Here is a 27,901-nt window from a genome sequence, read left to right as displayed (position 1 = left end):
CCTGGGGGCCGGGGCCGCTTGCGGACGCCCATCAGCCGGCTTCACTCGCTCCGTCTGTTCGGAGGGGCGGCGGCGACCTCGGCCTCCAGCGTCTCTGGCGAGCTGTAGCGGCTGCTCCGCGGTCAGGATGATGTTGCTGGGCTTACTGCAGGCGGGCGGGTCGGTGCTGGGGCAGGCGATGGAGCGGGTGACCGGCGGCAACCTCCTATCCATGCTGCTAATCGCCTGCGCCTTCACGCTTGGCCTAGTCTACCTGATTCGCCTCGCAGTCGGCCACCTGGCCCCCCTGCCTGCCGGGGCGGTATGTGCACCCCAGGGAGTTCGGGCAGCGGCCACCGAGGCCTAAGGGCTAGGGGGAGAGGGGACCTCAGCAGTGCTCAGCTGGGCGGCGGCGGTGGGCACACTGGGGACTGGGAGGCGGCTGCAGCTCTGCTGCTTGTGGCGGTCGCGGCTGCCTTGGCCTTGCTGGCCTGGGTGCTGGGGGGACCCTGTAGTCTGTCGCGGTTCCGGCGGTGGCCGCGTGTGGTCGTGGGGGTCGTGCTTGCCGCATTCGTGGTCCTAGGGACGGCTGTGCTGGCCAAGGTGCTGGGGCCCCTGATGGCCGTGGCCAGATTGGTGGCTGTGGCTTGAGCGCCCTGGTGGCTGTACTGGCCACCACAGTGGTGGTACAACCATCGGCAGCTGCGGCCCTGGTGGCCGTCATCTTGGTCCAGTGTCCTGTGGGCTGTAGTATTGCCCCTAATGGTGACTTATATCAATACGAAGGGGGGGGGTGTTTGGTAGTGTGGGAGTGAAGGGACTGTCCCTTCTTATGATGCTAACGAAGTATCAGTTTCTTTAATTTAGTGTCTTTATTGACCATTAGCTTCATACTTACCTAATGTAGTTGATGAATGTATTTTTTTTTAAGATTTTATTTCTTTATTCATGATAGACACAGGGCCGTGGGTGGGGGGTGGGCAGAGACACAGGCAGAGGGAGAAGCAGGCTCCACACAGCGAGCTTGATGCGGGACTTGGGGACTCCAGGATCACGCCCTGGGCCAAAGGCAGGCGCTAACCCGCTGAGGCACTCAAGGATCCCCTGATGAATGTGTTCTTAACCAGCCAACACCAAGTAGCTTTTAAAACTGCCCTTTCACTGACAATGGAATGTAGAAACTATTGACCAAGTAGTTTGTAAAACCTGGGACATCTAAAGTACCTTTTATATAAAAGTGAGTGCTAGGGATTTCCTCCAGAGCTGATTTACTCTCTAAAACCAGTAGATGAGGGGTGCTGGGTGGTGGTTCAGCATCCCACCCTTCATCTCAGCTCAGGTCTTTTATTTTTTTTTATTTTTTTATTTTTTATTTTTATTTTTTTATTGGTGTTCAATTTACCAACATACAGAATAACACCCAGTGCTCATTCCGTCAAGTGTCCCCCTCAGTGCCCGTCACCCATTCACCCCACCCCCTGCCCTCCTCTCCTTCCACCACCCCCAGTTCATTTCCCAGAGTTAGAAGTCTTTATGTTCTATCTCCCTTTCTGATATTTCCCACACATTTCTTCTCCCTTCTCAGCTCAGGTCTTGATCTTAGGGTGGTGAGTTCAAGCCCCTTCCTGGGTGTGGAGCCTACTTAAAAAATAAAAAATAAAATCTGTGGATGAGATGTGTCCTGTTTCCTGATAAATGTAGCTTCTTGAACGTTTCATGTCTTTCTATACCTCAAATCACTGTCTTTTTCTGTACCTTCTTTATACCTTTTTAAGGCAAGATTCTGGAACTAAAATTGTGAACGGTAGTGGTCAAGACAATATAGTTTGATTTTCCTGGTTTTTCATCCTGCTAATGGTTAAGAAAGTTGCCTAGAGCCACCAGTAAATAATATTGGACATATTCTGGACAGTGCTCAGCATGTGTAATTTCAATACTTTGTGTTTGTGTAGTCATTTATCTTAAATGATGTTTTGAGTTTCTACTCTTTTTACTATTGTCCTCTCCTATGATATATGCAGTTTGGCTGTTAAGTTACTGTTGATGCTTTATTTTTTAGTAACTTTTTAGTATTAGTGGTAAATTTCATTTGTTTATTCATGAAATTAAGTTGGGTTTCTCTCAAAATGAAATGTGAACCCCAAATTTTTTGTTTTTTCTTGCAGAAAAGTCCACCATACATTTTCTCTCCAATTCCATTCCTTGGACATGCTATAGCATTTGGGAAAAGTCCAATTGAATTCCTAGAAAATGCATATGAAAAGGTAAGTCTTCCAAATAATACAGGAAGAAAAATTAGTGCTTTTCAAACTTTTTTTGGATGGCAGAACACTAAAAACAGTGCGATCTTATGCTTATCCCCCAGTATAGGAAACTGATTAAATTGGAGCTGCTCCTCTAAGAGCTGGAAGGGTCTTGGAGACTCTCTTAACCAATCCCATGTCCTGGGTGATCTCACTGTACTTACTAGTCATAGTTAAAATTGATAACTGACTGACCCTTCTTTTTCTTAACCAATCACCTGTGGGATTTTCTAACCTACTCTACATATATCTCTGACTTCAGTTTCACTTGGATGACCCATGTGATACTGTGGCAATTCAGATCTTTCCCCTCTTTTTTTTTTCCCCCTCTTTTTTCTAATGAGCTTTTTGATACTAATTCAGCCATTTATTCCACAGTCCCACTGTGAATTGTCATCACTCTTAACTATTTCAGCGCCCAATATAAATTTAGACACTTTATTGTTAGACCACATCTTCTTTTCCAGGCTTGCCTCTTGTCCTTCCTTTAGAACCATGCTTTGACCTCATTAGATATTCTAGTCCATTGTCTCATTTACTTTCTTTTGATCTATTAGCCTCTGTTCTTTACTTTCCTTTTTTTTCCAGTTTGGGACTGTCATCCATTATTTCAGTTATACTTTGGCTGATACCATATATTTCCTTGCCCCTGGATCTTTTCATTTTGCTTACCTGGTAAAGCTCCAGCCTTGGAGGGGTTTTTCTTCTTGTTTTCTTCTTCCTTGCACCAGATTAGTTCCTTCCTAATTTCATGATTTCCTGACCTGAACAAACTTTGAACACCACTCAGCAATCGTATTATGCTAAAGTATGGTTGGTATACTTTCCACTCCCCATAAAGACAATTTAAACCTTCACTTTTTTAAACTCCTGAGTCTTCTATCTTTCTATCAAAGGAGACAACTTTTTCTCCTCTTTAGAGATACAAAACCATCCAAAGAGAACTCTCTTGTGCTCCTACTTTCAAACATGCATTCTCTTTTCTTCTTGTTACACTAATTATAAAACACTTTGTGCTGGTACTTAGTGCTTTACATTGATTATCTTACTGAAGTTCCACAAAAATCCTTTCAGGTATATCCATTTTATAGATGATAAAACTGAGAAACAGGTTATATAATTTATTCTTGGGCTCACTACTGGCTAGTGGCCGACCCAGGATTTACACAGTCTGATTTCTGAGTCTGTGTTTTTAATGAAAATAACAACAACACAACAACAACAATAATAATAAATCACATGTAATGTTTACTATGGCCAACACACTTTAATATATTTATAATATCTATATATACAGCCATAGTCCTCATGGATATGATATATATTTAATCTTGATAATGGTAGGTACTATTACTATTTCTATTTTATGGATGAGGGAAACTGAAGTACAGAGAAGTTAAGTTCTTTTACTGTAGGACCAAGGTCACAACAGCTAACAGGTGGAGGAGCTGGGGTGTGAATCTCAGAATCTTGTGCTCTGAGCTCACTAGGTGCTATCATGTTGGTTTTATTACACTATCTTGCTGCCTTTTGGAGGTTAAAGTCTCAATGCATCTTTGGTCTCAGGAACCTTAGGCTATAATTTCTTCTTTCTGTAGTGACTTCTCTCAACTGGATCTTTCCTATTTTCTCTGAAAAAAATTTAAAAGTCACTCATTTAAAAAGACCAGACTACTCAGTCTTCTTTCAGGTCCCTCCCCCTTCAGCAAGTTTTCTGTATTTACAGTCTCTATTTCCACATCTCCTGTCCACCCGAGTCTGTCAGCCACTTCACTAATGAGCATCATGTCCTAGTTCAATGAGCTTGACTCCTCAGCTGTATTTGTCACTGGTGATCTCTCCCTCCTCCTTAAATGTGGCTTCTCTCATTTCCCCTCCTATTTTTTGATTGCTTTTTCTCTAACTCATTAATGGGCTCATGCCTGGCCATTTATTATTGGGGTTAATGGAGCTTTGGTCCTTGGCCTTTCCCAGGTGATCTCATCTCTAACCTGCAGCTACAGTTACCAGACACCCCAATTAATGTCTCTGGCTCAGGTCTGTTCTCTGATCCCCAGATCTGGATTGTCCCAACTTCCACATGATTCTGAATTGTCTAAGGCACCTGTTAGTCAACATTTCTGAAGTCTAACCCTTGTTTTTTTTTTCCCTAATCCTGGTTGCCCTGTTTTCTCTTTTTACCACTTTTCTGTTTTGTAGAAGCCTAGGATTCATTCTTGATACTTTGCTCTGTCTCTTAATCCATTGCCATCTGCAGATTCTCTCTCCAAAATAATTCAGTATCCATCTGCTTCTGCCCCATCATTACCACGTGGCAAGTTTTCATTATCAGATTGCTGCAAGAGGCTCTAACTGGTCCTCTGACATTCCTTTTGCTCCTGTTCCTCTTTCCTCCATATGGCAGCCAGAGGGATTTTTCTTTTAAATATGCATATGTCAGTGTGTCTCTCCCATGCAGTTTAAAATCTTCTATGGCTTTCCATTGCTTGTAAGGAAAATACTTCTTGAATATGGCTTATGAGACTCTGCGTGATCTAGGCCCTGCAGACTCAGCTCTTATCTCATCCTCCATCCACCCCACCCCCCCATGCAGATCTTTACGCATGCGACCGCTGCTCATCAGCTCAGGTGGCCTTCCTCTCTTTGGTCTCCTTTTTATCAGTTCTCTTATCACAGAGTTGCTTTCCTTCCCATAATACTTGTCACATTTGCAATTTTACATTTGTTGATATGATTATTAGATTAAGTTGTGTCTTTTTCAATAGACTAAGTTACATGAGTCAAGGATGGTATTTTTGTTCACAATTATACCCTTTATATTATTCTTTAATAATAATCAAAAACTGCAAGGTAAAGCATTTACCACCCAACCAGATTAACAAAAAATTAAAAATTAAATTATTCAGTATTGATGAGATAGTAGTAAACTGGTAACTAAATTTCTGATGTCTTTACATAGTAAGTACAATAGGAAAGAAAGGTCATTACCTTTGGTGACTTCTATAAATTGATCTTTAACCAAGGGGGGAATATCTATATTCTCAGAGATACTCATTGCATAATTATACCTAATTAGTAAAGAATTGACATATCACCCATATGTCCAGTAATAAAAGAATAACTATTAAAATTATGATGTCTGGGGCACCTGTATGGCTCAGTCGGTTGGGCATCTGCCTTCGGCTCAGGTCATGGTCCCAGGGTCCTGGAATCAACCCCTGTGTCAGAGAGCCTGCTTTCCCTCTCCCACTCATCCTGCTTGTGTTCACTCTCTCTCTCTGTCAAATAAGTAAATCTTTAAAAAAAGAATTATGAGGTTGGTGTAAAGGATAGAAAATATTTTCAGTATAAACTGAAAAAAGAATAAAAAATTTATATTTCATTTGCAACTGGATGAAAATAATTATGAATTTGGACAAAGACTAGGTGAATAATTGCATTAGGTTTATGCATGTTTTAATTTTCAGAAATTTTTTGTGAATTAAGAAATTAGTGTTTCTTTTAGTGGTACATATTTTTCAGTATCATCACTATGGCTACTTTTCTTTCTTTAGTATGGACCTGTATTTAGTTTTACCATGGTGGGCAAGACATTTACTTACCTTCTGGGGAGTGATGCTGCTGCACTGCTTTTTAATAGTAAAAATGAAGACCTGAATGCAGAAGATGTCTACAGTCGTCTGACAACACCTGTGTTTGGGAAGGGAGTTGCATATGATGTGCCTAATCCAGTAGGTGACACTGTTAATGTTCAAGAAAGACAAACCTATAACATAATAGTTAAAGCTAGTAGTATAATATTGTACATTTAGAATGTAGAAACAATTGATTCTTTGATTCTAAAATCTGAAGAATGAGACATTTAGAAGAAGAAAAGCTCTGGGGAACTGACAAAGAATGAGTATTCTATTTTATAGCTGCAGGCATGGGCTAAGCAATTTTAAAGATTTCCTGTACAAAGAAATAGAATCAATGATAACTTAGCGTTTGGAATTTGAGTCGAGTGGGTAACAAGAAAATCCCCTTATATTTTGGAAGGGCCTCCTACGGCTACAGTCCTGCCTGAAATTCTAGCATAAGAGCTCTTTTGAGCTAGAGTTTATTGGCTTTAGAAGTTTGTGTGATTTCTTTTCCCCTCCTAAAGTCAGATATTAAAGTGCTGCAAATTGATGTAAAACAAATGAAATCTTTGGTTCAATTGCTTGGTGTGGGCTCTGGCTGAGATCATACCACACATTACCTGGTATCCTACTGTAGCAGTTAAGGGTTGACATCATGTGTTATTTCTGGAGATGAGGGAGGTGTAGGGGAATGAATGGCTCCTCAAGGCTAAAAGCAAGAGCCCTGAAAAATCCCTATGGTCAGATGTATCTGTTCATTTTCTCACACTGCTGATCAGATTCTTAAAATAGAAATGTCCCAAGGGGTTAAGACCATTAGTTGTCTTAGTGTGAATTTATTTCAGTCAAACTATATTGAATTCTCATTAAACTTCAGGAAGATAGGGAGAGGAATGATACTTGCTTGGTAATGGAATAGGAGAATATGTGAAATAGGATAAAAATAATATGGAAGCATAATGAACCTTTGAGGGATTGTGTTGGTATCTGGGTTGGGTTGAGATGCCAGAAGATAACAGGATAGGAAAGGGAAGCCCTGGGGTCAGGAGTGGGAAAAAGCATGTGTAGGAAGGAAAGGCAGTGGAATTCCTAATTATCATTAGTTAAGGTCCTGAATACCAGGTATCTCTCTACATGTTACTTCACATCCATGTAAATGCTCTGTTTCCCATGTGTGGTATAGTTTTAAAAAATCCTTCTACTATTTTTATTTTCAATATCTTTTTTCAGAATATTGTTTTCTTTGAGTGTTACAGAGTTCTAATAACCCATGTGAATCTTGTGATAAAACAAAATTGTGTCTTAATGGTTGGTATTATACTGTTAATATTTTCAAGGTTTTTTTGGAGCAGAAGAAAATGCTAAAAAGTGGCCTTAATATAGCCCACTTTAGACAGCACGTTTCTATAATCGAGAAAGAAACAAAGGAATACTTTCAAAGTTGGGGAGAAAGTGGAGAAAAAAGTAAGCAAACTGTTTTGTTTTTGCATTTGTTCTAATATTTCTGGGTTTTTTTTTTATGACTACAAATATAAGAATACATGTATATGTGTAATGAAAAACATGCAGCGTATGTAAAACCACCATAGCCTTAATGGAAAGAATGTTTTGATAACCACACAGTTTAAAAGACCTCTAAGAGGGGACCCCTGGATGGTTCAGCGGTTTAGCACCTGCCCTTGGCCCAGGGTGTGATCCTGGAGTCCCAGGATTGAGTCCCTCGTCGGGCTCCCTGTGTGGAGCCTGCTTCTCCCTCTGCCTGTGTCTCTGCCTCTCTTTCTGTGTCTCTCATGAATAAATAAATCTTAAAAAAAAAAAACCTCTAAGAGGAAGTGATTATTGCTGTTCACTTAGGACAACTTTAAAATGGGCTAATTAACGTGCATGTTATTCAGCTCATTTGTACAAATAATATAAAAATGATTCATAATTAAATTTTGAAATAAACTGAATGTTAAGACTTTTTGCATGGTCATTTTAAGACAGTAAATAACTTTTTTAACCTCCGTGGGCAAGTAAAAGTCTAAATGATTTAATTTTGTATGTAATACCCTATTTATTTGATACTTATTTCATGAAAAAGGTAAATTTAAATACATAGGTTTTACTCTGTCACCAAATATATGCTTTCTTGCATTATGTAGAGAGTATAATGAGTATAACTTGATTGTCCTTGGATATTTATGTGAATCCATCTTTTATATTGGACAATAAGTGTTCCTTTCAGGGAAAATTGCCAGCTCAAAGCAGAAAGCAACATTTGCCTACAGGGCATCAAGACCTCTGTATAGGTCCCCATGTTATGGGTGTGGTCTTCAGTTTCTATAAAAGATCCAGAAACTTGATTTTATTTTTTATTTACTGAAGCTGATGTGACATATTTCTAGCTATATAAGAACCTGATGTAAAACTAAAATGCCTCTAAATAAGTGCAAATGAGACAAAGTTACAGCACTGAGATCACCAGAATTTGCTAAACTTCATTGGTAAATCTAATTAGAAAGCCAGGTGATAATTGGAAGTTCATTTGGCAAACACAGAATTAAATAATAAGATATTAACAGGGTAATTTTTATGACTTTTAAATGTCATCCAAATGTGCTTCCCTGATGCATTTGTCTCCTGTTTGGGATATACCAGTTGGTAATTAGCTACAGTTTTCTTTTATATATAGTCAAGCAAGACTTCAAATTTTATTCCTGGTCTTCCTGCTTTTGACCTGGGAAATAATCCGTTCTCCAGTTTTTAGACTGCTATACCTTGGGAAGCACCTTGTATACATTAAATAACCAATTTACTGCTTTTGTTACACTGTGAGTTGGGACTCCTGTATCTTCATTTTTTACAAATATTAAGTAATTTCTCTACCCAATACAGGGCTCGAACTCATGACCCCGAGATCAAGAGTCATGTGCTCTATTGAGCCAGCCAGGCGCCCCTCACTATATTCATTTTTATTTCCAATTTATCTTTTCAAGTTGAAGAGTCATGAGTGAGGTTTAGAGATGCCTTTGTGGCCTCTATTTTGGCTCTCCAGGGATGCTTTCCATTAGGAGTTTTTTGTTCCTCTTTGTTGTGTCCATATCTGTCTGTCTAGGCTTTTTTTTGAGGATACAAACAGGATCTTGTTGATTCTTGAGTTTTTATTGTTTTCCTTTGTAATACTTCTATGTCTGAGAAAGCAGAAAATTTCCAGAGAATATTTGGCAATAGTAATGGGAATGATCTTTTTTCTTCTAGATTTGTTTGAAGCTCTTTCGGAGCTCATAATTTTAACAGCTAGCCATTGTTTACATGGCAAGGAAATCAGAAGTCAACTCAATGAGAAAGTGGCACAACTGTATGCAGATTTGGATGGAGGGTTTAGCCATGCAGCCTGGCTGCTGCCAGGCTGGCTTCCCTTGCCTAGTTTCAGGTATGGATAAAGAAACTATACTTGCTTATTTAACTGTAGAATTGCTGTAGTGTTGGTATGCTTTGCGTGAACAGAGATAAAAGATAAACATAAAAGAGACAAATTAGGGGAGATTATGACCCCCCATGCTTCTATAAGAATTCAAGACGGGTGTTCTTTATATAGTGAGTTCACTTAAGCTAAATTTCAGTTTATTAAAGAGGTAATTTGTTGTCTAGCTGTTCTAATTTAAAACCTACTAATCTCACATATTCCTTCTACTCAGGAAAGTCTCTGGACTCTACCTAGAAGTGATACCCCTCTATGTACTTATTTGAAAATATTTTACTGTTTTATAGTATACTGTGAATTTGTTTTGAAGTATTAGTGCCTTTAATTTTCTCTTTGTTTTCTTACAACTATACTGTGATTTCTGTAAGGGCAGGGACCATCTGATACAAAGAAATATTGCTTACAAGACTCAACATATAATTTAGTATTTTGCATAGTTAGTGGGCTTTCTGTATCTTTTGATTCATTTATGTTCAGGTGAGAGATGGGGAAGAATTAAATTGGTACTCCCTTTTCTTTCTATTTCTGCTATTTCTATATAGTTACAGGATAAAGAAGGGGAGAAAAAGGGAAAGCCAGGAGAGATTCTCTGGAATTCTTTGGATTCATAATTCTTTGTAAGGAGCTTTCCAGTTTTCAAAATGCTTTCATCCATAGCCTGTAGTAGGTTCTCCAGAAATGTGCAACAAGCCTGTTTTTACCTTGTCTATCTCCTGGATGAAGTCAGAAATTCCTGAGCTTGATATGATAGACCTTTCCCAGTTATTCAATTCCCTTTCTTAAACAGGCCTTATGTTTTCCTGGCACTGCTGTGTTCTTATTGATAAACCTCTTCTGCCCACATTATCTCAGTTGATCCTCAGTAACAGTCTTACAAACACAGCAGGGCAGCAATTTGTATTGGAAGGCTTAGTTAGGAAGTTAGTTAGTTAGGAAGGGGCTAGGTAGTCAGATTGCCTGGTTTTAAATGTTAGCTCCACTGCTTTCTGGCTGTGTGATACTATGCAGCTGCCTGTGGATTGAGCATAAGAGCATCGACCTTGCAGGAGGTCAAAGTGGGTAATTCATTTTGTAAAACACTTATAGTACTGTTAGTATAGTTTGTTACCTAGTGAGCATCGTACTCTAAAGGTAAGGTTTGGGCACCTAAAGTTTGTTTTCTGACTCTACTAGTATTTTTGCCCCCAACAAAACCATGGTGTCTCAGAAAATGAAAAGTAGAATCAAATCCTGTATACTGTAGTCATGTTCTAAATCCTAGATGTTTATCATCCTAAATAAATCCTAGGTTTATTCAAATCCTGAATCTTCTTCTTCTTTTTTTTTAAAAAAATCCTGAGTCTTCTAAGAAAACCAGAATGACTCTCCATCTTCTACAAGAATTAATTTGGTTAAAATGGGAATTTCATTAATTTAAAGGAGTATTTTGCTTTCTGTTAAATGGAAAGTGATTCTAAAGGAATAATCACAAGTCTTGTTCTAGACCTTTCGTTAGAAAAAAGAGAGTAGGGGGATCCCTGGGTGGCTCAGCAGTTTGGCACCTGCCTTTGGCCCAGGGCGCTATCCTGGAGTTCCGGGATCGATTCCCGTGTCGGGCTCCCAGCATGGAGCCTGCTTCTCCCTCTGCCTGTGTCTCTGCCTCTCTCTCTCTGTGTGTGTCTATCATAAATAAATAAATAAATAAATCTTAAAAAAAAAAAAAAGAACAAAGAGAGTATGTTAAGAATACATCTATTAGGACAAATTTCTTGCTTTTTTTTAATAAATTAATTTTTTTATTGGTGTTCAATTTACCAACATACAGAATAACATCCAGTGCTCATCCCGTCAAGTGTTCCCCTCGGTGCCTGTCACCCACTCACCCCCACCCCCCGCCCTCCTCCCCTTCCATCACCCCTAGTTCGTTTCTCAGAGTTAGGAGTCTTTATGTTCTGTCTCCCTTTCTGATATTTCCCACACATTTCTCCTCCCTTCCCTTATATTCCCTTTCACTATTATTTATATTCCCCAAATGAATGAGAACATACACTGTTTGTCCTTCTCCGATTGACTTACTTCACTCAGCATAATACCCTCCAGTTCCATCCACGTTGAAGCAAATGGTGGGTATTTGTCGTTTCTAATGGCTAATATTCCATTGTATACATAAACCACATCTTCTTTATCCATTCATCTTTTGATGGACACTGAGGCTCCTTCCACAGTTTGGCTATTGTGGACATTGCTGCTAGAAACATCGGGGTGCAGGTGTCCCGGCGTTTCATTGCATCTGAATCTTTGGGGTAAATCCCTAACAGTGCAATTGCTGGGTCGTAGGGCAGGTCTATTTTTAACTCTTTGAGGAACCTCCACACAGTTTTCCAGAGTGGCTGCACCAGTTCACATTCCAACCAACAGTGTAAGAGGGTTCCCTTTTCTCCGCATCCTCTCCAACATTTGTTGTTTCCTGCCTTGTTAATTTTCCCCATCCTCCTCTGCCTGTGTCTCTGCCTCTCTCTCTCTCTGTGTGACTATCGTAAATAAAAAAAATTAAAAAAAAAAAAAAAAAAAAAAAATTTTCCCCATCCTCACTGGTGTGAGGTGGTATCTCTTTTTTTTTTTTTTTTTTTTTTTTTTTTGTGAGGTGGTATCTCATTGTGGTTCTGATTTGTATTTCCCTGATGGCAAGTGATGCAGAGCATTTTCTCATGTGCATGTTGGCCATGTCTATGTCTTCCTCTGTGAGATTTCTCTTCAAGTCTTTTGCCCATTTCATGATTGGATTGTTTGTTTCTTGGGTGTTGAGTTTAATAAGTTCTTTATAGATTTTTAAACTAGTCCTTTATCTGATATGTCATTTGCAAATATCTTCTCCCATTCTGTAGGTTGTCTTTTAGTTTTGTGGACTGTATCCTTTGCTGTGCAAAAGCTTCTTATCTTGATGAAGTCCCAAAAGTTCATTTTTGCTTTTGTTTCTTTTGCCTTCGTGGATGTATCTTGCAAGAAGTTACTGTGGCCGAGTTCAAAAAGGGTGTTGCCTGTGTTCTCCTCTAGGATTTTGATGGAATCTTGTCTCACATTTAGATCTTTCATCCATTTTGAGTTTATCTTTGTGTATGGTGTAAGAGAGTGGTCTAGTTTCATTCTTCTGCATGTGGATGTCCAATTTTCCCAGCACCATTTATTGAAGAGACTGTCTTTCTTCCAGTGGATCGTCTTTCCTCCTTTATCGAATATTAGTTGACCATAAAGTTCAGGGTCCACTTCTGGGTTCTCTATTCTGTTCCATTGATCTATGTGTCTGTTTTGTGCCAGTACCACACTGTCTTGATGACCACAGCTTTGTAATACAACCTGAAATCTGGCATTGTGATGCCCCCAGATATGGTTTTCTTTTTTAAAATTCCCCTGGCTATTCGGGGTCTTTTCTGATTCCACACAAATCTTAAAATAATTTGTTCTAAGTCTCTGAAGAAAGTCCATGGTATTTTGATAGGGATTGCATTAAACGTGTAAATTGCCCTGGGTAACATTGACATTTTCACAATATTAATTCTGCCAATCCATGAGCATGGAATATTTTTCCATCTCTTTGTGTCTTCCTCAATTTCTTTCAGAAGTGTTCTATAGTTTTTAGGGTATAGATCCTTTACCTCTTTGGTTAGGTTTATTCCTAGGTATCTTATGCTTTTGGGTGCAATTGTAAATGGGATTGACTCCTTAATTTCTCTTTCTTCAGTCTCAGTGTATAGAAATGCCATTGATTTCTGGGCATTGATTTTGTATCCTGCCATGCTACCAAATTGCTGTATGAGTTCTAGCAATCTTGGGGTGGAGGCTTTTGGGTTTTCTATGTAGAGTATCATGTCATCGGCGAAGAGGGAGAGTTTGACTTCTTCTTTGCCAATTTGAATGCCTTTAATGTCTTTTTGTTGTCTGATTGCTGAGGCTAGGACTTCCAATACTATGTTGAATAGCAGTGGTGAGAGTGGACATCCTGTCTTGTTCCTGATCTTAGGGGAAAGGCTCCCAGTGCTTCCCCATTGAGAATGATATTTGCTGTGGGCTTTTCATAGATGACTTTTAAGATGTCGAGGAAAGTTCCCTCTATCCCTACACTCTGAAGAGTTTTGATCAGGAATGGATGCTGTATTTTGTCAAATGCTTTCTCTGCATCTAATGAGAGGATCATATGGTTCTTGGCTTTTCTCTTGCTGATATGATGAATCACATAGATTGTTTTACGAGTGTTGAATCAGCCTTGTGTCCCGGGGATAAATCCTACTTGGTCGTGGTGAATAATTTTCTTAATGTGTTGTTGGATCCTATTGGCTAGTATCTTGTTGAGAATTTTTGCATCCATGTTCATCAGGGATATTGGTCTGTAAGTCTCCTTTTTGGTGGGGTCTTTGTTGGTTTTGGAATTAAGGTGATGCTGGCCTCATAGAATGAATTTGGAAGTACTCCATCTCTTTCTATCTTTCCAAACAGCTTTAGTAGAATAGGTATGATTTCTTCTTTAAACGTTTGATAGAATTCCCCTGGGAAGCCATCTGGCCCTGGACTCTTGTGTCTTGGGAGGTTTTTGATGACTGCTTCAATTTCCTCCCTGGTTATTGGCCTGTTCAGGTTTTCTATTTCTTCCTGCTCCAGTTTTGGTAGTTTGTGGCTTTCCAGGAATGCGTCCATTTCTTCTAGATTGCCTAATTTATTGGCTTAGAGCTGTTCATAATATGTTTTTAAAATCGTTTGTATTTCCTTGGTGTTGGTAGTGATCTCTCCTTTCTCATTCATGATTTTATTAATTTGAGTCTTCTTCTCTTCTTTTGAATAAGGTTGGCTAATGGTTTATCTATCTTATTAATTCTTTCAAAGAACCAACTCCTGGTTCTGTTGATCTGTTCCACAGTTCTTCTGGTCTCAATTTCGTTGAGTTCTGCTCGAATTTTAATTAACTCTCTTCTTCTGCTGGGCGGAGGGTCCATCTGCTGTTTTTTCTCTAGCTTCTTTATGTGTAAGGTTAGCTTTTGTATTTTAGTTCTTTCCAGTTTTTGAATGGAGGCTTGTATTGCGATGTATTTCCCCCTCAGGACTGCTTTTGCTGCATCCCAAAGATTTTGAACAGTTGTATCTTCATTCTCATTAGTTTCCATGAATCTTTTTAATTCTTCCTTAATTTCCTGGTTGACCCTTTCATCTTTTAGCAGGATGGTCCTTAACCTCCACGTGTTTGAGGTCCTTCCAAACTTCTTGTTGTGATTTAGTTCTAATTTCAAGGCGTTATGGTCTGAGAATATGCAGGGGATGATCCCAATCTTTTGGTATCGGTTCAGACCCGATTTGTGACCCAGTATGTGGTCTATTCTGGAGAAAGTTCCATGTGCACTTGAGAAGAATGTGTATTCAGTTGAGTTTGGATGTAAAGTTCTGTAGATATCTGTGAAATCTATCTGGTCCAGTGTATCATTTAAAGCTCTCGTTTCTTTGGAGATGTCGTGCTTAGAAGACCTATCGAGGGTAGAAAGAGCTAGATTGAAGTCACCAAGTATAAGTGTATTATTATCTAAGTATTTCTTCACTTTGGTTAATAATTGGTTTAAGTATTTGGCAGCTCCCACATTCGGGGCATATATATTGAGGATTGTTAAGTCCTCTTGCTGGATAGATCCTTTAAGTATGATATAGTGTCCCTCTTCGTCTCTCACTACTGTCTTCGGGGTAAATTTTAGTTTATCTGATATAAGGATGGCTACCCCTGCTTTCTTTTGAGAACCATTTGAATGGTAAATGGTTCTCCAACCTTTTATTTTCAGGTTGTAGGTGTCCTTCTGTCTAAAATGAGTCTCTTGTAGACAGCAAATAGATGGGTCCTGCTTTTTTATCCAGTCTGAAACCGTGCGCCTTTTGATGGGGTCATTAAGCCCGTTCACGTTCAGAGTTACTATTGACAGATATGAGTTTAGTGTCATCATGATATCTATTTAGTCCTTGTTTTTGTGGATTGTTCCACTGAACTTCTTCTTAAAGGGGAATTTTAAGAGTCCCCCTTAAAATTTCTTGCAGAGCTGGTTTGGAGGTCACATATTCTTTCAGTTCCTGCCTGTCTTGGAAGCTCTTTATCTCTCCTTCCATTTTGAATGAGAGCCTTGCTGGATAAAGTATTCTTGGTTGCATGTTCTTCTCATTTAGGACCCTGAATATATCCTGCCAGCCCTTTCTGGCCTGCCACGTCTCTGTGGAGAGGTCTGCTCTTACCCTAATATTCCTCCCCATGAAAGTCAGGGACTTCTTGTCTCTTGCTGCTTTAAGGATCTTCTCTTTATCTTTGGAATTTACAAGCTTCACTATTAAATGTCGAGGTGTTGAACGGTTTTTATTGATTTTTTGGGGGGATCTCTCTATTTCCTGGATCTGAATGCCTGTTTCCCTTCCCAGATTGGGAAAGTTTTCAGCTAGGATTTGTTCAAATACATATTCTGGCCCTCTGTCCCTTTCGGCGCCCTTGGGAACCCCAATTAAACGTAGGTTTTTCTTCCTTAGGCTGTCATTTATTTCCCTTAATCTGTCTTCATGGTCCTTTAATTGTCTATCTCTTTTTTCCTCAGTTTCCCTCTTTGCCATTAACTTGTCTTCTATGTCACTCACTCGTTCTTCCATCTCGTTAACCCTCGTCGTTAGGACTTCTAGTTTGGATTGCATCTCATTCAATTGATTTTTAATTTCTGCCTGATTGAATCTAAATTCTGCAGTCATGAAGTCTCGTGAGTCCTTAATGCTTTTTTCTAGAGCCACCAGTAGCTGTATAATAGTGCTTCTGAATTGGCTTTCTGACATTGAATTGTAATCCAGATTTTGTAACTCTGTGGGAGAGAGGGCTGTTTCTGATTCTTTCTTTTGAGGTGAGGTTTTCCTTCTAGTCATTTTGCTCAGTGGAGAGTGGCCAAAAACAAGTTGTATTTGGAAAAGGAAAAAAAAAGAGAGAGAGAAGGAAAGAAAAGAGAAAAAGAAAAAGAAGAAAAAAAAAGGAAAAAAGAGAAGAAAAAGAGAAAGAAAAAGAAAGAAAGGTGAAAAAAAGGGGGTGGGGGAAGCAATCAGAAATCAAAAAGAAAAAAAAAAAAAAAAACACGGGGGAGTATCTTCTGATTCTGTAGACTTTAAGTCCCTTGACTTCCCCTGGAACTGGTCCGTCCAGCTGGTCTTCTGGGGGAGGGGCCTGCTGTGCTGATTTTCTGGTGTTAGCACTTGGGGGAGCTGCTCTGCCCCTGCCTGCTGCCGGGCTCAGCGGGGGTTGTTTACCCCGTGAGGCCCCAGGAGGAACAGCCCCAGTGGCTATGGCAGCTCTGGAAGCCTGGATTCAGCCTCCATAGGAACTACGGGGCTCTCCGTCCGCAGGGCCTGGAGGCTCCGGGGCGGGGCCGCTGATCTGCTCAGCTCGGGGCAGGAGCGTCCTTGCTGTCCTGGGCCCTCCCGGCCTCTGCCTGTCCCGGGGGAGGCCGGATCCTGGGCTGTGTCCCGGCGCCCTGTGCTCCGGGGCCTGGGCTGTGGGATTCGCGCTCCCGCCCCGCAGCCCCCTCCGCGGAGCCGCCGCCCGAGCCCCTCCGAGCTGCTCCGGCCCCGCGGTGCCCGCTGCAGCCCTTAGGGAGCTCGGCGCACTCTCCCGGGGCGCAGGTGTCTGTTAGTGTCCCCGGGGAGCCCGAGGGCATCCCCGCTCTCCTGGGTCCTGCTCTAATTCCCTGCGAGCCCCTTTCCGCCCGGGAAGGTTGGTGCAGCTCCTGCTCCTCCGGGACGGGGCTCTCCTGTCCTGGGGACACTCGCCCCGGCCTCAGCCCGGCTCCTCGCGGGCCCCTCCCCCTCGGAGGCCTTTTGTGTCTTTATTTCTTTTTCCCCCGTCTTCCTACCTGATAGAAGCGCGAACTCTTCTCCCTGTAGCGTTCCAGCTGGTCTCTCTTTAAATCTCAGGCCGAATTCTTAGATTTTCAGGATGATTTGAAGGTTATGTAGGTAACTTGGTGGGGACAGGTGATTTGGGGACCCTGCTCTTCCGCCGTCTTGCCCCTCCTCCCCACATTTCTTGCCTTTAAGGACCCTAGAAATTTCTAACTAAGATTTTTTTGGATTTTTTTTTCCTTTTGGTTCTGAGGTTTCTGTCCATTGTTTCAGAGTCATTGAAGTTGTTAAATAAGGTTGCGTTAAGCTAGGTCCTGGTTATTTTCAAAATGAGTCTAATGCCAGAAAGTATGACATTGTTTTTTAATCATTTTCATCTTTGAATGACAGACGCAGGGACAGAGCTCACCGAGAGATCAAGAATATTTTCTACAAAGCAATCCAGAAGCGCAGACAGTCAGAAGAAAAAATAGATGATATTCTCCAAACTTTACTAGATTCTACTTACAAGTAAGAGCTGCTCAGATCATATGTTAAGCTGAAACAGGAAATTACACATTAAAATGTGCTTAAATAATATATTCAGTCAAAAAATAGTGATACTGACAAAATTAGTAGCTATGAGCTGTGGGCTTATTAAATGGATGAGACTCGAATTACTGGGGTCCCGTGCCTGCCTGGAGCCCCAAGACCGTGCATGGGGAAAGCTCTGCTGACAAACTGGAACAGTGTCCTTTGTAATGAAAATCCTACTTTTCTTTGGTCCACCTCTGTTCCCTAAGGGAAAAAAATTCTCACTTGTGATGGGCAAATGCAAGAGACTGTTAAACTTGAAAAATTTATTCACTTAGACCCTTTATTTAAATGTGAAGGCATGAAATGGGTCTGCCAAAATGTTAAATTTGTGTGTGATTCATTCCATAGGGATGGGCGTCCTTTGACAGATGACGAAGTGGCAGGCATGCTTATTGGACTGCTCTTGGCAGGGCAGCATACATCCTCAACTACTAGTGCCTGGATGGGCTTCTTCTTGGCCAGAGACAAAACACTTCAAGACAAATGTTATTTAGAACAGAAAACAGTCTGTGGAGAACATCTGCCTCCTTTAACTTATGACCAGGTTTGTTGCATTTTTATTTTCATTGCTGCTTTATGACTTTGAGTATTTAATGAGTGGCTAGTTTTTAAAGGGGATAACTTGAGATACTCTGTTTACTATCGATTAAATTGCTTAGCTTCTTTATTTCTAGAAAATTGCCCATAGCCCTCCCTGAAATGTCTTAATGTTGGATTCAGTTTGCTAGGATTTTTGCATCCATGTTGATAAGGGATATTGATGTGTAGTTTAATCATGAGGTCTTTGACAGGTTTTGGTACACAGTAATGCTGGTCTCATAGAATGAGTGTACAAGTGTTCCCTCCTCTTTATTTTTTTGGAAGAGTTTGTGAAGGGTTGATATTGTTTCTTATATGTCTGGTTAGAGATCACCAGTGAAACTATATGAGTCTGTGCTTTTCTTTGTGGGAAGTTGATACTTGTTATACATCTTTTCATATGTTCTGTTTCTTCTGGAGTCTTTAGTTTGTATCCTTTAGAAATTTGTCCATTTTCATCTAGGTTACCTAACTCATTGGCTTATAATTGTTATCGTATTCTCTTATAATCCTTACTGTTTCTGTAAGGTCAGCAGTGATGTCTCTTTCATTTCTGATTTTATAACTTTTAAAATAATAGCTTAATTGATACATAATTTACATACTATAGAACAGTCCATTTAGAGTGTATAATTTACTCTTTTTTGATATATTCAGAATTGTGAGAACCATCACAATTTTAGAACATTTAAATCACTTCCAAAAGAAAGCTGGTACCCCATATCAGTCACACTCCATTTCCCCTGTCCCCGGCAATCACTGATCTACCTTTTGTCTGCATGGATTTGCCTTATTCTGGACATTTCATATAAACGGGATCATAACAATATGTGGTCTTTTATGACCGGCTTCTTTTGCTTACCATGTTTTCATATTTATCCATGTAGTAGCATAATCTTTGCTAACGTTTTTCCTTTTTTAGACAAATGAATCTTTGCAGGCCCTTATTACTATGCTATAGTGAGGGTGATTATCTCTCTTACTTGCCCTCTTTCCCCTGTTGACCATGTAGTAATAGAACAAGATAATCTCAGATGCCAAACCAGTGACCTCTGCACTCCTACCAGAATATAATCTATTTTATAACCCAGAAGTTTAAGTAATATTGCATATTGTTTAAGTAAGTTAAATATTTGTAAAACTCAGGAAATATTTTCCCTTTTTAGCTGAAGGATTTAAATTTACTAGATCGCTGTATAAAAGAAACATTAAGACTTCGGCCTCCTATAATGACCATGATGAGAATGGCCAAAACTCCTCAGGTGAGTCTCTTGGTTAGAGCTCCCCTTCCATGCCCTCAGTTTTTATTTATCAAGAAGAAGAAATATAACAGCAAGGAGGATTTTTAAAATTAAGCAAGTAGAATAATTGTTTCTACATAATTATAGTTTTATATATTCTAACTCTGATATATAATTACATATTCTATTTATATAACTATTTTTTATATAATTAGAGAGTATATGTGCTAATCTGTTCCCTGCATTTTTACTTAACAATTAGGGTTTTAAAAATGATAGTGTATTTTTTTCCTGGCTTAAAAAAAAAAAAGCATGTTTTGTTAAAAATTCTGATAGTATGGAACTACATAAATTAGATTGTGAAAGGCTCCTTGATATCCCTATGCTACCTCTGAGGCATTTATATCTTTTTAAAATTTCCAGCCCAATGTTGGGTCACTTGAAAATCATCTTGAGTTAAAATAATTTTTAGCTGGCCTATCATCTAGCTAATTTTTAAATATACATATATCACATGTGTGTCAATGCTTTATTACACAATGGTCTGGTTATTGGGTAGAATATTTTTGTATTACCTAATGAAATGTGTTGGGACTCCTGGGTGGCTCAATGGTTGAGCGTCTGCCTTTGGCTCGGGTCATGATCCTGGAATCCTGGAACCGAGTCCTGCATCAGGCTCCCCTTGGGAAGCCTGCTTCTCCCTCTGCCTATGTCTCTGCCTCTCTCTCTGGGTCTCTCATAAATAAATAAGTAAAATCTTTAAAAAAAAATGAAACGTGTTGCTTTGATTTCTAGACCGTTGCAGGGTATACCATTCCTCCAGGACATCAGGTGTGTGTTTCTCCCACTGTCAACCAAAGACTTAAAGACTCATGGGTAGAACGTCTGGACTTTAATCCTGATCGGTACTTGCAGGACAATCCAGCATCAGGAGAGAAGTTTGCTTACGTGCCATTTGGAGCTGGTAAGATACCATTTTACATTTGAAATGTTTGTTCTGATAATATATTTATGTCTGTCAAAATAATCTATATGAATTTTATTTATAAATATCTTTCCTTATAGGGACATTCCTGTAAACATTTGTAGGAGTATAAACTTTGCCAAGTTGGAAAAACTATTTGTACTAAAGGAAATAGTTTTGTGAATCCTTATATAATGCTCTATTACCTTCTTACCAATTTAGTTTTATCAGGGTTAATTTTTTATAGCCCACCCTATTTTCCCTTATAGTAGTATTTAAAGCTCTGTGAATTGTTTTAAAGAACCAGTGGAGTTAGCACACCATTTAGTCAATTATTTAAGGCTAAATAAGATAACAGATTATCAGTGTTTCAGAAAAGAGCAAAAGCAGTCTTGTTAAAATTGAAGCTTTTATGGATTGTTAGTCAACTTTTTGGTTCGCTGTATCCTTAAGATAAAATGGTCTTTAAATTTGGGCAGGTCTTGCATAGGTTTGCAAACTTCTGCATTTCAATTAAGATCCTTAAATTACACAGGGAGACCCTTGTTCCTGCAATAATTTCTCTGTTCATTGGTACTCTACAGATTAAACTATATTTTATGACTTTAGTCTTTCCAAAGAGATTTTAAGTGGCACAACTTTTTTGTTATTGATCACGCTTTTTCTACACGTAAAGGAAAGTATAAAATCCTTTAGGGACTTTAGATCGTAGTAACTTTGATAAATAAATTTAATAATATAGTATATAACATTACATTTAAAGGAGTTGTAGATTGTTCAAACAGTTGGAAGGGGCATTAGTTCTGTGGTCCAAAATCTGCCCCAAAGAAGAATCATTTCTAATCTGGTAATTACCTGGATTCCACTTGAACTTTTTTAGGTAATAGATTGCTCAGTTACCTTCTATGGCAGCTCCCATTTTAAAAAACTTACATTAAAGCCATCATCTGGGGGTGCCTGGCTGGCTCAGTCAGTACAGCACATGACTCTTGGTCTCAAGGTCATGAGTTCAAGCCCCATGTTGGGTGTGAAGTCTACTTAAAAAAACAAAAAGCTGTAATCTGTTTCCTTTTAACATCCCATTGTGTTTAACATCCCCTAATTACATTCTCTGAAGTTTATACTGTGTATCTCTGAGCTATCTGAATAGAAGATATAACATTCCCTCAAATCTGTCATCATTGTGCTAATTTCCTAGGGCTACTGTAACTCCCACAAACTAGATGACTTAAAACAAAAGACATTTATTCCCCTACATTTATGCCCGGAAGTCTGAAATCAAGGTGTTGGAAGGACCTTGTTCTCCCTCATGGCTCTAGGGGAGAGTCTTTCATTGCTTGTTCCTAGCTTTCAGTGGCTCTTGACAGCCTTTGGCATTCCTTGGCTTGTAGCTACATCACTCTGACCACTATCTTCACTGGCCGTCTGTCCTATGGGTGCCTGAGTCCTCGCATGTCTTTCTTTGAAGGGCACCAGCATTGGACTTAGGGCTTACCCTAACCTGGGTATGACTTCATCTTAACTAATTATATCTGCAAAGTCTGATTTTTGAGTGGACATGAATTTTGGGAGGGGGATACTCTTCTACCCCATTTGATCATCAGGTTCAGTGTGTCCAATTTCTTTAATCATTACTTTCTGTAGTTTTTTCTGTTTTCGTGCATATAGCATGTAGCTTACTCATTTTCATAATATTACCTTATATGAATCATCAGAATTTATCCATTTTCCTATTAATTTGTCCTTAGGATTCTTCTAATTTCCTGCTATTAACATAATTCTCTAACTAATCTCCCTGTAAGCCAAGCCTCTCCTTAGTTGTTATATTTGAACATGGAATGGCTTGTAAACACCCTTCTTAAATAGAGCTCCTAGAAGTAAGAGCATTTATAGGCCACACAAACACTGTGCTAATAATAAGCATTTTTTGGTTAATTTTTTCCCTATTAATCTTCACAACCACACTATCAGGAAGGGACTGTCTTATTCACTTTTCAGAAACGGAAACCAAGGCTTAGCAAGGCCTTTTTCAATTCCAATAATTTGGCTTGATCTTTTGGTATTCCCTGAAAAGCCATCCTTTGTTACTGAGCTTACTACCTTATGAGGTTTTAGTAGGCCAAAAAGATTGGAAGGTATTAGTTCTTTCTGGCTTAAACATTTCTGATACCATCTTTTATCAAATTTGTTTCTCTGGCTTTTATATATAATCTTTTATTAAAAATATATGAATTATATTTTATCTTATTAAAATTTCCCCATTTTAATAAAAAAACTTCAAAGTCAGAAGAATTTTATAGTGAACATTGATATACCTATTATCTAGATTCTGCCACTAACATTTTATCCTTGTTTTATCACATATCTATCCATCAATCCATTTACTTCAGGTGCATTTCATTTATTTTTTTATTTTTTAATAAATTAATTTTTTATTGGTGTTCAATTTACCAACATACAGAATAACACCCAGTGCTCATCCCGTCAAGTGCCCCCCCTCAGCGCCCATCACCCATTCACCCCCACCCCCGCCCTCCTCCCCTTCTACCACCCCTAGTTCGTTTCCCAGAGTTAGGAGTCTTTTTCTTCTCCCTTCTTCAGGTGCATTTCAAAGTAGACTGTCTACATCAGTGTATGTCTCCCTGAATTTTTTCCAAGTATATAATTAACTGCAGTTCAGTATTTTTGTTTTGGTGTAATGTTTTACAAATGAAATACTCAAATCTTAAGTCAATATTGTTTTGACAAATAACCTCATTCAAATCTAATTTATTGATTTTTTTAAACTGTTGTTGGTTCTTGGTCCTATCTAAATCCTTTGCCTGGCCCCAAGTTGTGAAGACATGGTTTTAACATTTATGTTTAGGTCTATGATCATCTGGAATTAGTGTTTGAGTTTGGTGTGAGACAGGAATTAAGGCTTTTTTTTGTTTTTAAAATTATTTTAATAGACTGTATTTACTAGAAAGAGAGATAGCAAGAGAAAGAGCACACAAGGTGAGGGAGGGGCAGAGGGAGAAGCAGGCTCCCCTCTGAGCAGAGCCTAATGCTGGGCTCCATTCCAGGACCTGGGGATCATGACCTGAGCAAAGGCAGATGCTTAACCGATGGAGCCACCCAGATACTCCCCACTCCCGCTTTTTTTTTTTTTTATGTTAGATAAATGGTTATTCCACACTATGTGTTGAAAAGATTTTTTTTTTCCATTGGTTTGCTTTATTTAGTGCCTTTGTTGATAATCAGATAACCATAAAAGTATGTCTTGGCTGTTTGCTGTAGTCTGTCGCTCTACTTTTTTTTTTTTTTGTCGCTCTATTTCTTGAGCCCTGTGCACGACTGCATTGTCTTGGTTGCTGTGAAAGAAAAAAACCCACTCTCACTTAGAACACTTGACAACATTTCTGATCACCAAATATTTGGGTGTTTTTCCTACACCAATTCTCTGTGGATACCCACAATTTCAACTTGGTTATGATACTACCCAACTGTGGTTAGCACAGACCCCATAGGTTAAGGCCTTAGTCCCACAGGATTCCCTCTTGCCCTCCCATGACTTGAGATACCAATTGCAAATCCAGATTGTCTCCTGTTTTTCTGACCAGTGAGCTATAAACCAGAGGTTTTCTTGATCTCCTTGGGGTTCCACAGTTTCTTAAAATGGCTCACAGAACTCAGAAAGCAGTTTATTTACTGGATTGATAGTTTATTACAAAGGAGGGGATACAATTCAGGAAGACCTGATTGGAGATGCATAGGGCAAGGTATGGGGGAAGGGGCACAGAGCTTCCATGTCCTTTGGGTATGCCCCACTCCCAGTACCTCCATATGTTCACCAAGCAGGAAAGGTCTCCGAATGCTACCTCTCAATCCTTCCATACTATAGGATTTTTAGTGGAGGCTTCATATTGTAGACACAATTGATTAAATCATTGATGATTAATTCAATCTCCAGCCCCTTCTCCTTCTTTCCAAGAAGGTCAGGGGCTGGGGCTAAAAGTTCTAACCCTTTAATCACATGGTTTGTTCCCCTGGCAGCCAGGCCCTACTTACTCTAAGGGGATTTCCAAAAGTCCCCTCATTAACAAACTCCAAGTGTGGTTGAAGGGGGCTTTTATGAATAACAAAAACTTCTTGCTTCTTTATTGCTCCTTTCATGTAAGAAATTCCAAGCTGTTTGAGGAGCTCTGTGCCAAGTATGGGAGAAAGAGCAAATATATATTTATTACAAACCACAGTATCGGAGTTGCTGTACCGTTAGTTAGCACTGAAGTCAGATTTGAAATCAATTTAAGTCTTCCAACTTTTTTTTTTTTTCCTAAGACTGCTCTGGATATCCTAGGTCCTCCTTTGCATTTTCATATGCATTTTATTTTTTTTTAATTTTTTTTATTTATTTATGATAGTCACAGAGAAAGAGAGAGAGAGGCAGAGACACAGGCAGAGGGAGAAGCAGGCTCCATGCACTGGGAGCCTGACGTGGGATTCGATCCCGGGTCTCCAGGATCGCGCCCTGGGCCAAAGGCAGGCGCCAAACCGCTGCGCCACCCAGGGATTCCTTCATATGCATTTTAAATAAACTTTCTGAATTCCAGTTAGTGAACATACAGTGTAATAATAGTTTCAGGTTCATGATATAGTGATTCAGCACTTCTGTACAACACTCGGTGCTTATCACAAAGTGCACTCCTTCATCCCCATCACCTCTCTCTCCCATTCCCCACCCACCTCCATTCTGATAATCATGTTGTTCTTTATAATTGAGTCTGTTTCTTGGTTTCTCTCTTTTTTCCTCCTTTGCTTGTTTCTTAAATTCCACATATGAGTCAAATCATATGGTATTTGTCTTTCTCTGATTTTGCTTAGCTCTCTCTAGCTCCATCCAGGTCATTGCAAATATCAGGACCTCATTTTTTTTTAAGGCTGAGTAATAGTCCATTTTGGTGTGTCTTCTTTGTCCATTCATCAATTGATGGATACTTGGGCTATTTCCATAATTTGGCTATTGTAGATAATGGTGCTATAAACATTAGGGTGCATGTATCCTTTTGAATTAGTATTTTTTTATCCATATGCATTTTACAAACAACTTGTCAGTTTTTACACATATATAACCTTTTAAATTTTGATCTTGACATGTGTTGCTATTTTGATTTATTAAATCCCTTTTTCTTCCATTATTATTTTGAAATGGCATTTAAAGTTTTTTTAATTAATTTTTTAAAAAGATTTTATTTATTCATGAGAGAGAGAGAGAGAGAGAGAGAGAGAGGCAGAGACACAGGCAGAGGGAGAAGCAAGCTCCATGTGGGGAGCCCGATGTGGGACTGGATCCTGGGACTCCAGGATCATGCCCTGGCCGAAGGCAGGCGCTAAACCACTGAGCCACCCAGGGATCCCCTTTGTTGTTTTTTTTTAAAGTTGGTATTTTTAAGTAATTCTACACCCAGCAGGGGGCTTGAACTCAATCTGGAGATCAAGAGTTGCATGCTCCTCTGACTGAGCCAGCCAGGTGCCCCTGGCATTTAAAGTTTTGATTGAAGGGTTCATACTGACTTTTAACTAGGGCTCTCTTAGGACAGAAGCTAAGAATATTCTAGTACATTCACAAAGTATATTGTCATCATAAATTTCAGTTTACATATATTTAAACTTAGGTAGATGACATTTACAAAAAAGTAATTAGAAGAGTCATTATTATAATTACCCAAGTGCTGTTTCCCTTATAAAAAAACTTTGAAAATCTCCTGAGATTTTTATTAACTATTTTACTTTTTTTTTTTTACATTCTTCTTTTATGTGAAAAGAATAGGTCATCTTTTCCCTATACTATCTCTATATCTGGTGTCCATCCAAACTGTAAACAAATTTATCACTCCAGGTAAAAAGAAGGGAGAAATAATTTCAATTAATTCTTATTAAAACTTTCTTTTTTCAATAGGGCGTCATCGTTGTATTGGGGAGAATTTTGCCTATGTTCAGATCAAGACAATTTGGTCCACTATGCTTCGTTTATATGAATTTGATCTCACTGATGGATATTTCCCCACTGTGAATTATACAACCATGATTCATACCCCTGAAAACCCTGTTATCCGATACAAGCGAAGATCAAAATGAAAAAGGCTGCAAGGAACTAATATGTGAAACATCACTGTAAACTGCAAAAGCATTTGAAGAGAATGAAGTTTATGAAACTCTTGGTGTACTCTTTTTTTTTTAGTATAAGTTTAAAAGATAGCTAGTTTAACTTATGGTTTTTATATTTTCTTAACCGAATGGTTCCAACAAATCTAATGGCATTTCAGATATTTCCTAATAGTTTTATGGTGGCTATTTACTATATATGCTTTATTTAAGGAAATCAAGCTTACTAGTACGAAATTATTTACGGCGATCTTGGAATTGACAGATTCTAAATACAGTTTCCAGGTATTAATCTTAACAACAAACATAGCTCTTTGAAAAGTACATCCAGGGTATTCACATCTTGAACTAGATCTGCAAGTATAAATGCCCAGGGAGATACTTGGAAACCTTAGGTTATTTATTTACTGGGTAATGTTTGTGTGTGTGAGTGAGGATGGGTGGGGTAGGGAATAAACTCACATTTAAAGTCTTGGATAAAAAGGAATCCCATCAATTGTTTCAGTATGGTGATACCCAGCAATGATGGAGCTATGCTGTAGTCCTTTGAAATTTTAATTAGAAGCAATGTCTCCAGGAAACAGAGAGATCTGACAATGACTTAGTAATTATATTTCCTAAAGAACAATTATTAATACTAAATACTGTATATGTATCTTGATCTAATTACTAATTATTACCTATTTATCGACCTGATAAATTTGTATATGGTTCTACATGGTGACATATATGTGAAAAGTCCAAAATGAAGTCCTTAAGGAATAATTTTTTTTTCTCTTTGGCTCTAGGTGGTCTCCTGGTCCTCTCTAAAATCTAATTAGGGATGTTTCTATTATTAGTTCTGTTTATTAAAACTTAAATTTAGGTTAATGACCTTTTTTTTTAAATACAAAAATCAGGGGATTCCTGGGTGGCTCAGCGGTATAGCGCCTGCCTTTGGCCCAGGGCGTGATCCTGGAGTCCCAGGATCAAGTCCTGTGTCGGGCTCCCTGCATGGAGCCTGCTTCTCCCTCTGCCTGTGTCTCTGCCTCTCTCTCTCTCTCTCTCTCATGAATAAATAAATAAAAATCTTAAAAAAAATAAATACAAAAATTAGCAGGAACTTTAGCTTAATATAAAGGTACTATGAAGTGTAGAGTCTTTGGGAGTAGTGTCACTGGTCA

The 27,901-nt window shown here is 39.1% G+C and overlaps 1 protein-coding gene across 1 annotated transcript; it reads left to right on the top strand.

Annotated features, from left to right (window-relative positions):
* On the top strand, positions 1–26,795 carry LOC129498221 (lanosterol 14-alpha demethylase). Its single transcript, XM_055307502.1, has 10 exons — positions 1–301; positions 2,145–2,243; positions 5,837–6,013; positions 7,240–7,366; positions 9,143–9,317; positions 17,625–17,744; positions 18,159–18,354; positions 19,556–19,651; positions 20,426–20,594; positions 26,533–26,795. Exons 1-10 carry the CDS (start codon positions 128–130, stop codon positions 26,709–26,711), a joined length of 1,512 nt encoding a protein of 503 aa, XP_055163477.1. The 5' UTR covers positions 1–127; the 3' UTR covers positions 26,712–26,795.
* The last annotated feature ends 1,106 nt before the right edge of the window (positions 26,796–27,901 follow it).

Source organism: Nyctereutes procyonoides, unplaced genomic scaffold (genome assembly GCF_905146905.1).
Source record: "Nyctereutes procyonoides isolate TBG_1078 unplaced genomic scaffold, NYPRO_anot_genome, whole genome shotgun sequence".
NCBI lineage: Eukaryota > Metazoa > Chordata > Mammalia > Carnivora > Canidae > Nyctereutes > Nyctereutes procyonoides.
This window is presented reverse-complemented; position numbering and strand designations above follow the sequence as displayed.

What these genes read in the sequence shown, in the direction of transcription:
- LOC129498221 (XM_055307502.1), top strand. Translation starts at nt 128, where the DNA reads ATGATGTTGCTGGGCTTACTGCAGGCGGGCGGGTCGGTGCTGGGGCAG. An exon ending in GGGAGAAAGTGGAGAAAAAA is followed by an intron (nt 7,367 to 9,142) that starts GTAAGCAAACTG and finishes TTTTTCTTCTAG; the next exon opens with ATTTGTTTGAAGCTCTTTCG. An exon ending in CTTCCCTTGCCTAGTTTCAG is followed by an intron (nt 9,318 to 17,624) that starts GTATGGATAAAG and finishes TTTGAATGACAG; the next exon opens with ACGCAGGGACAGAGCTCACC.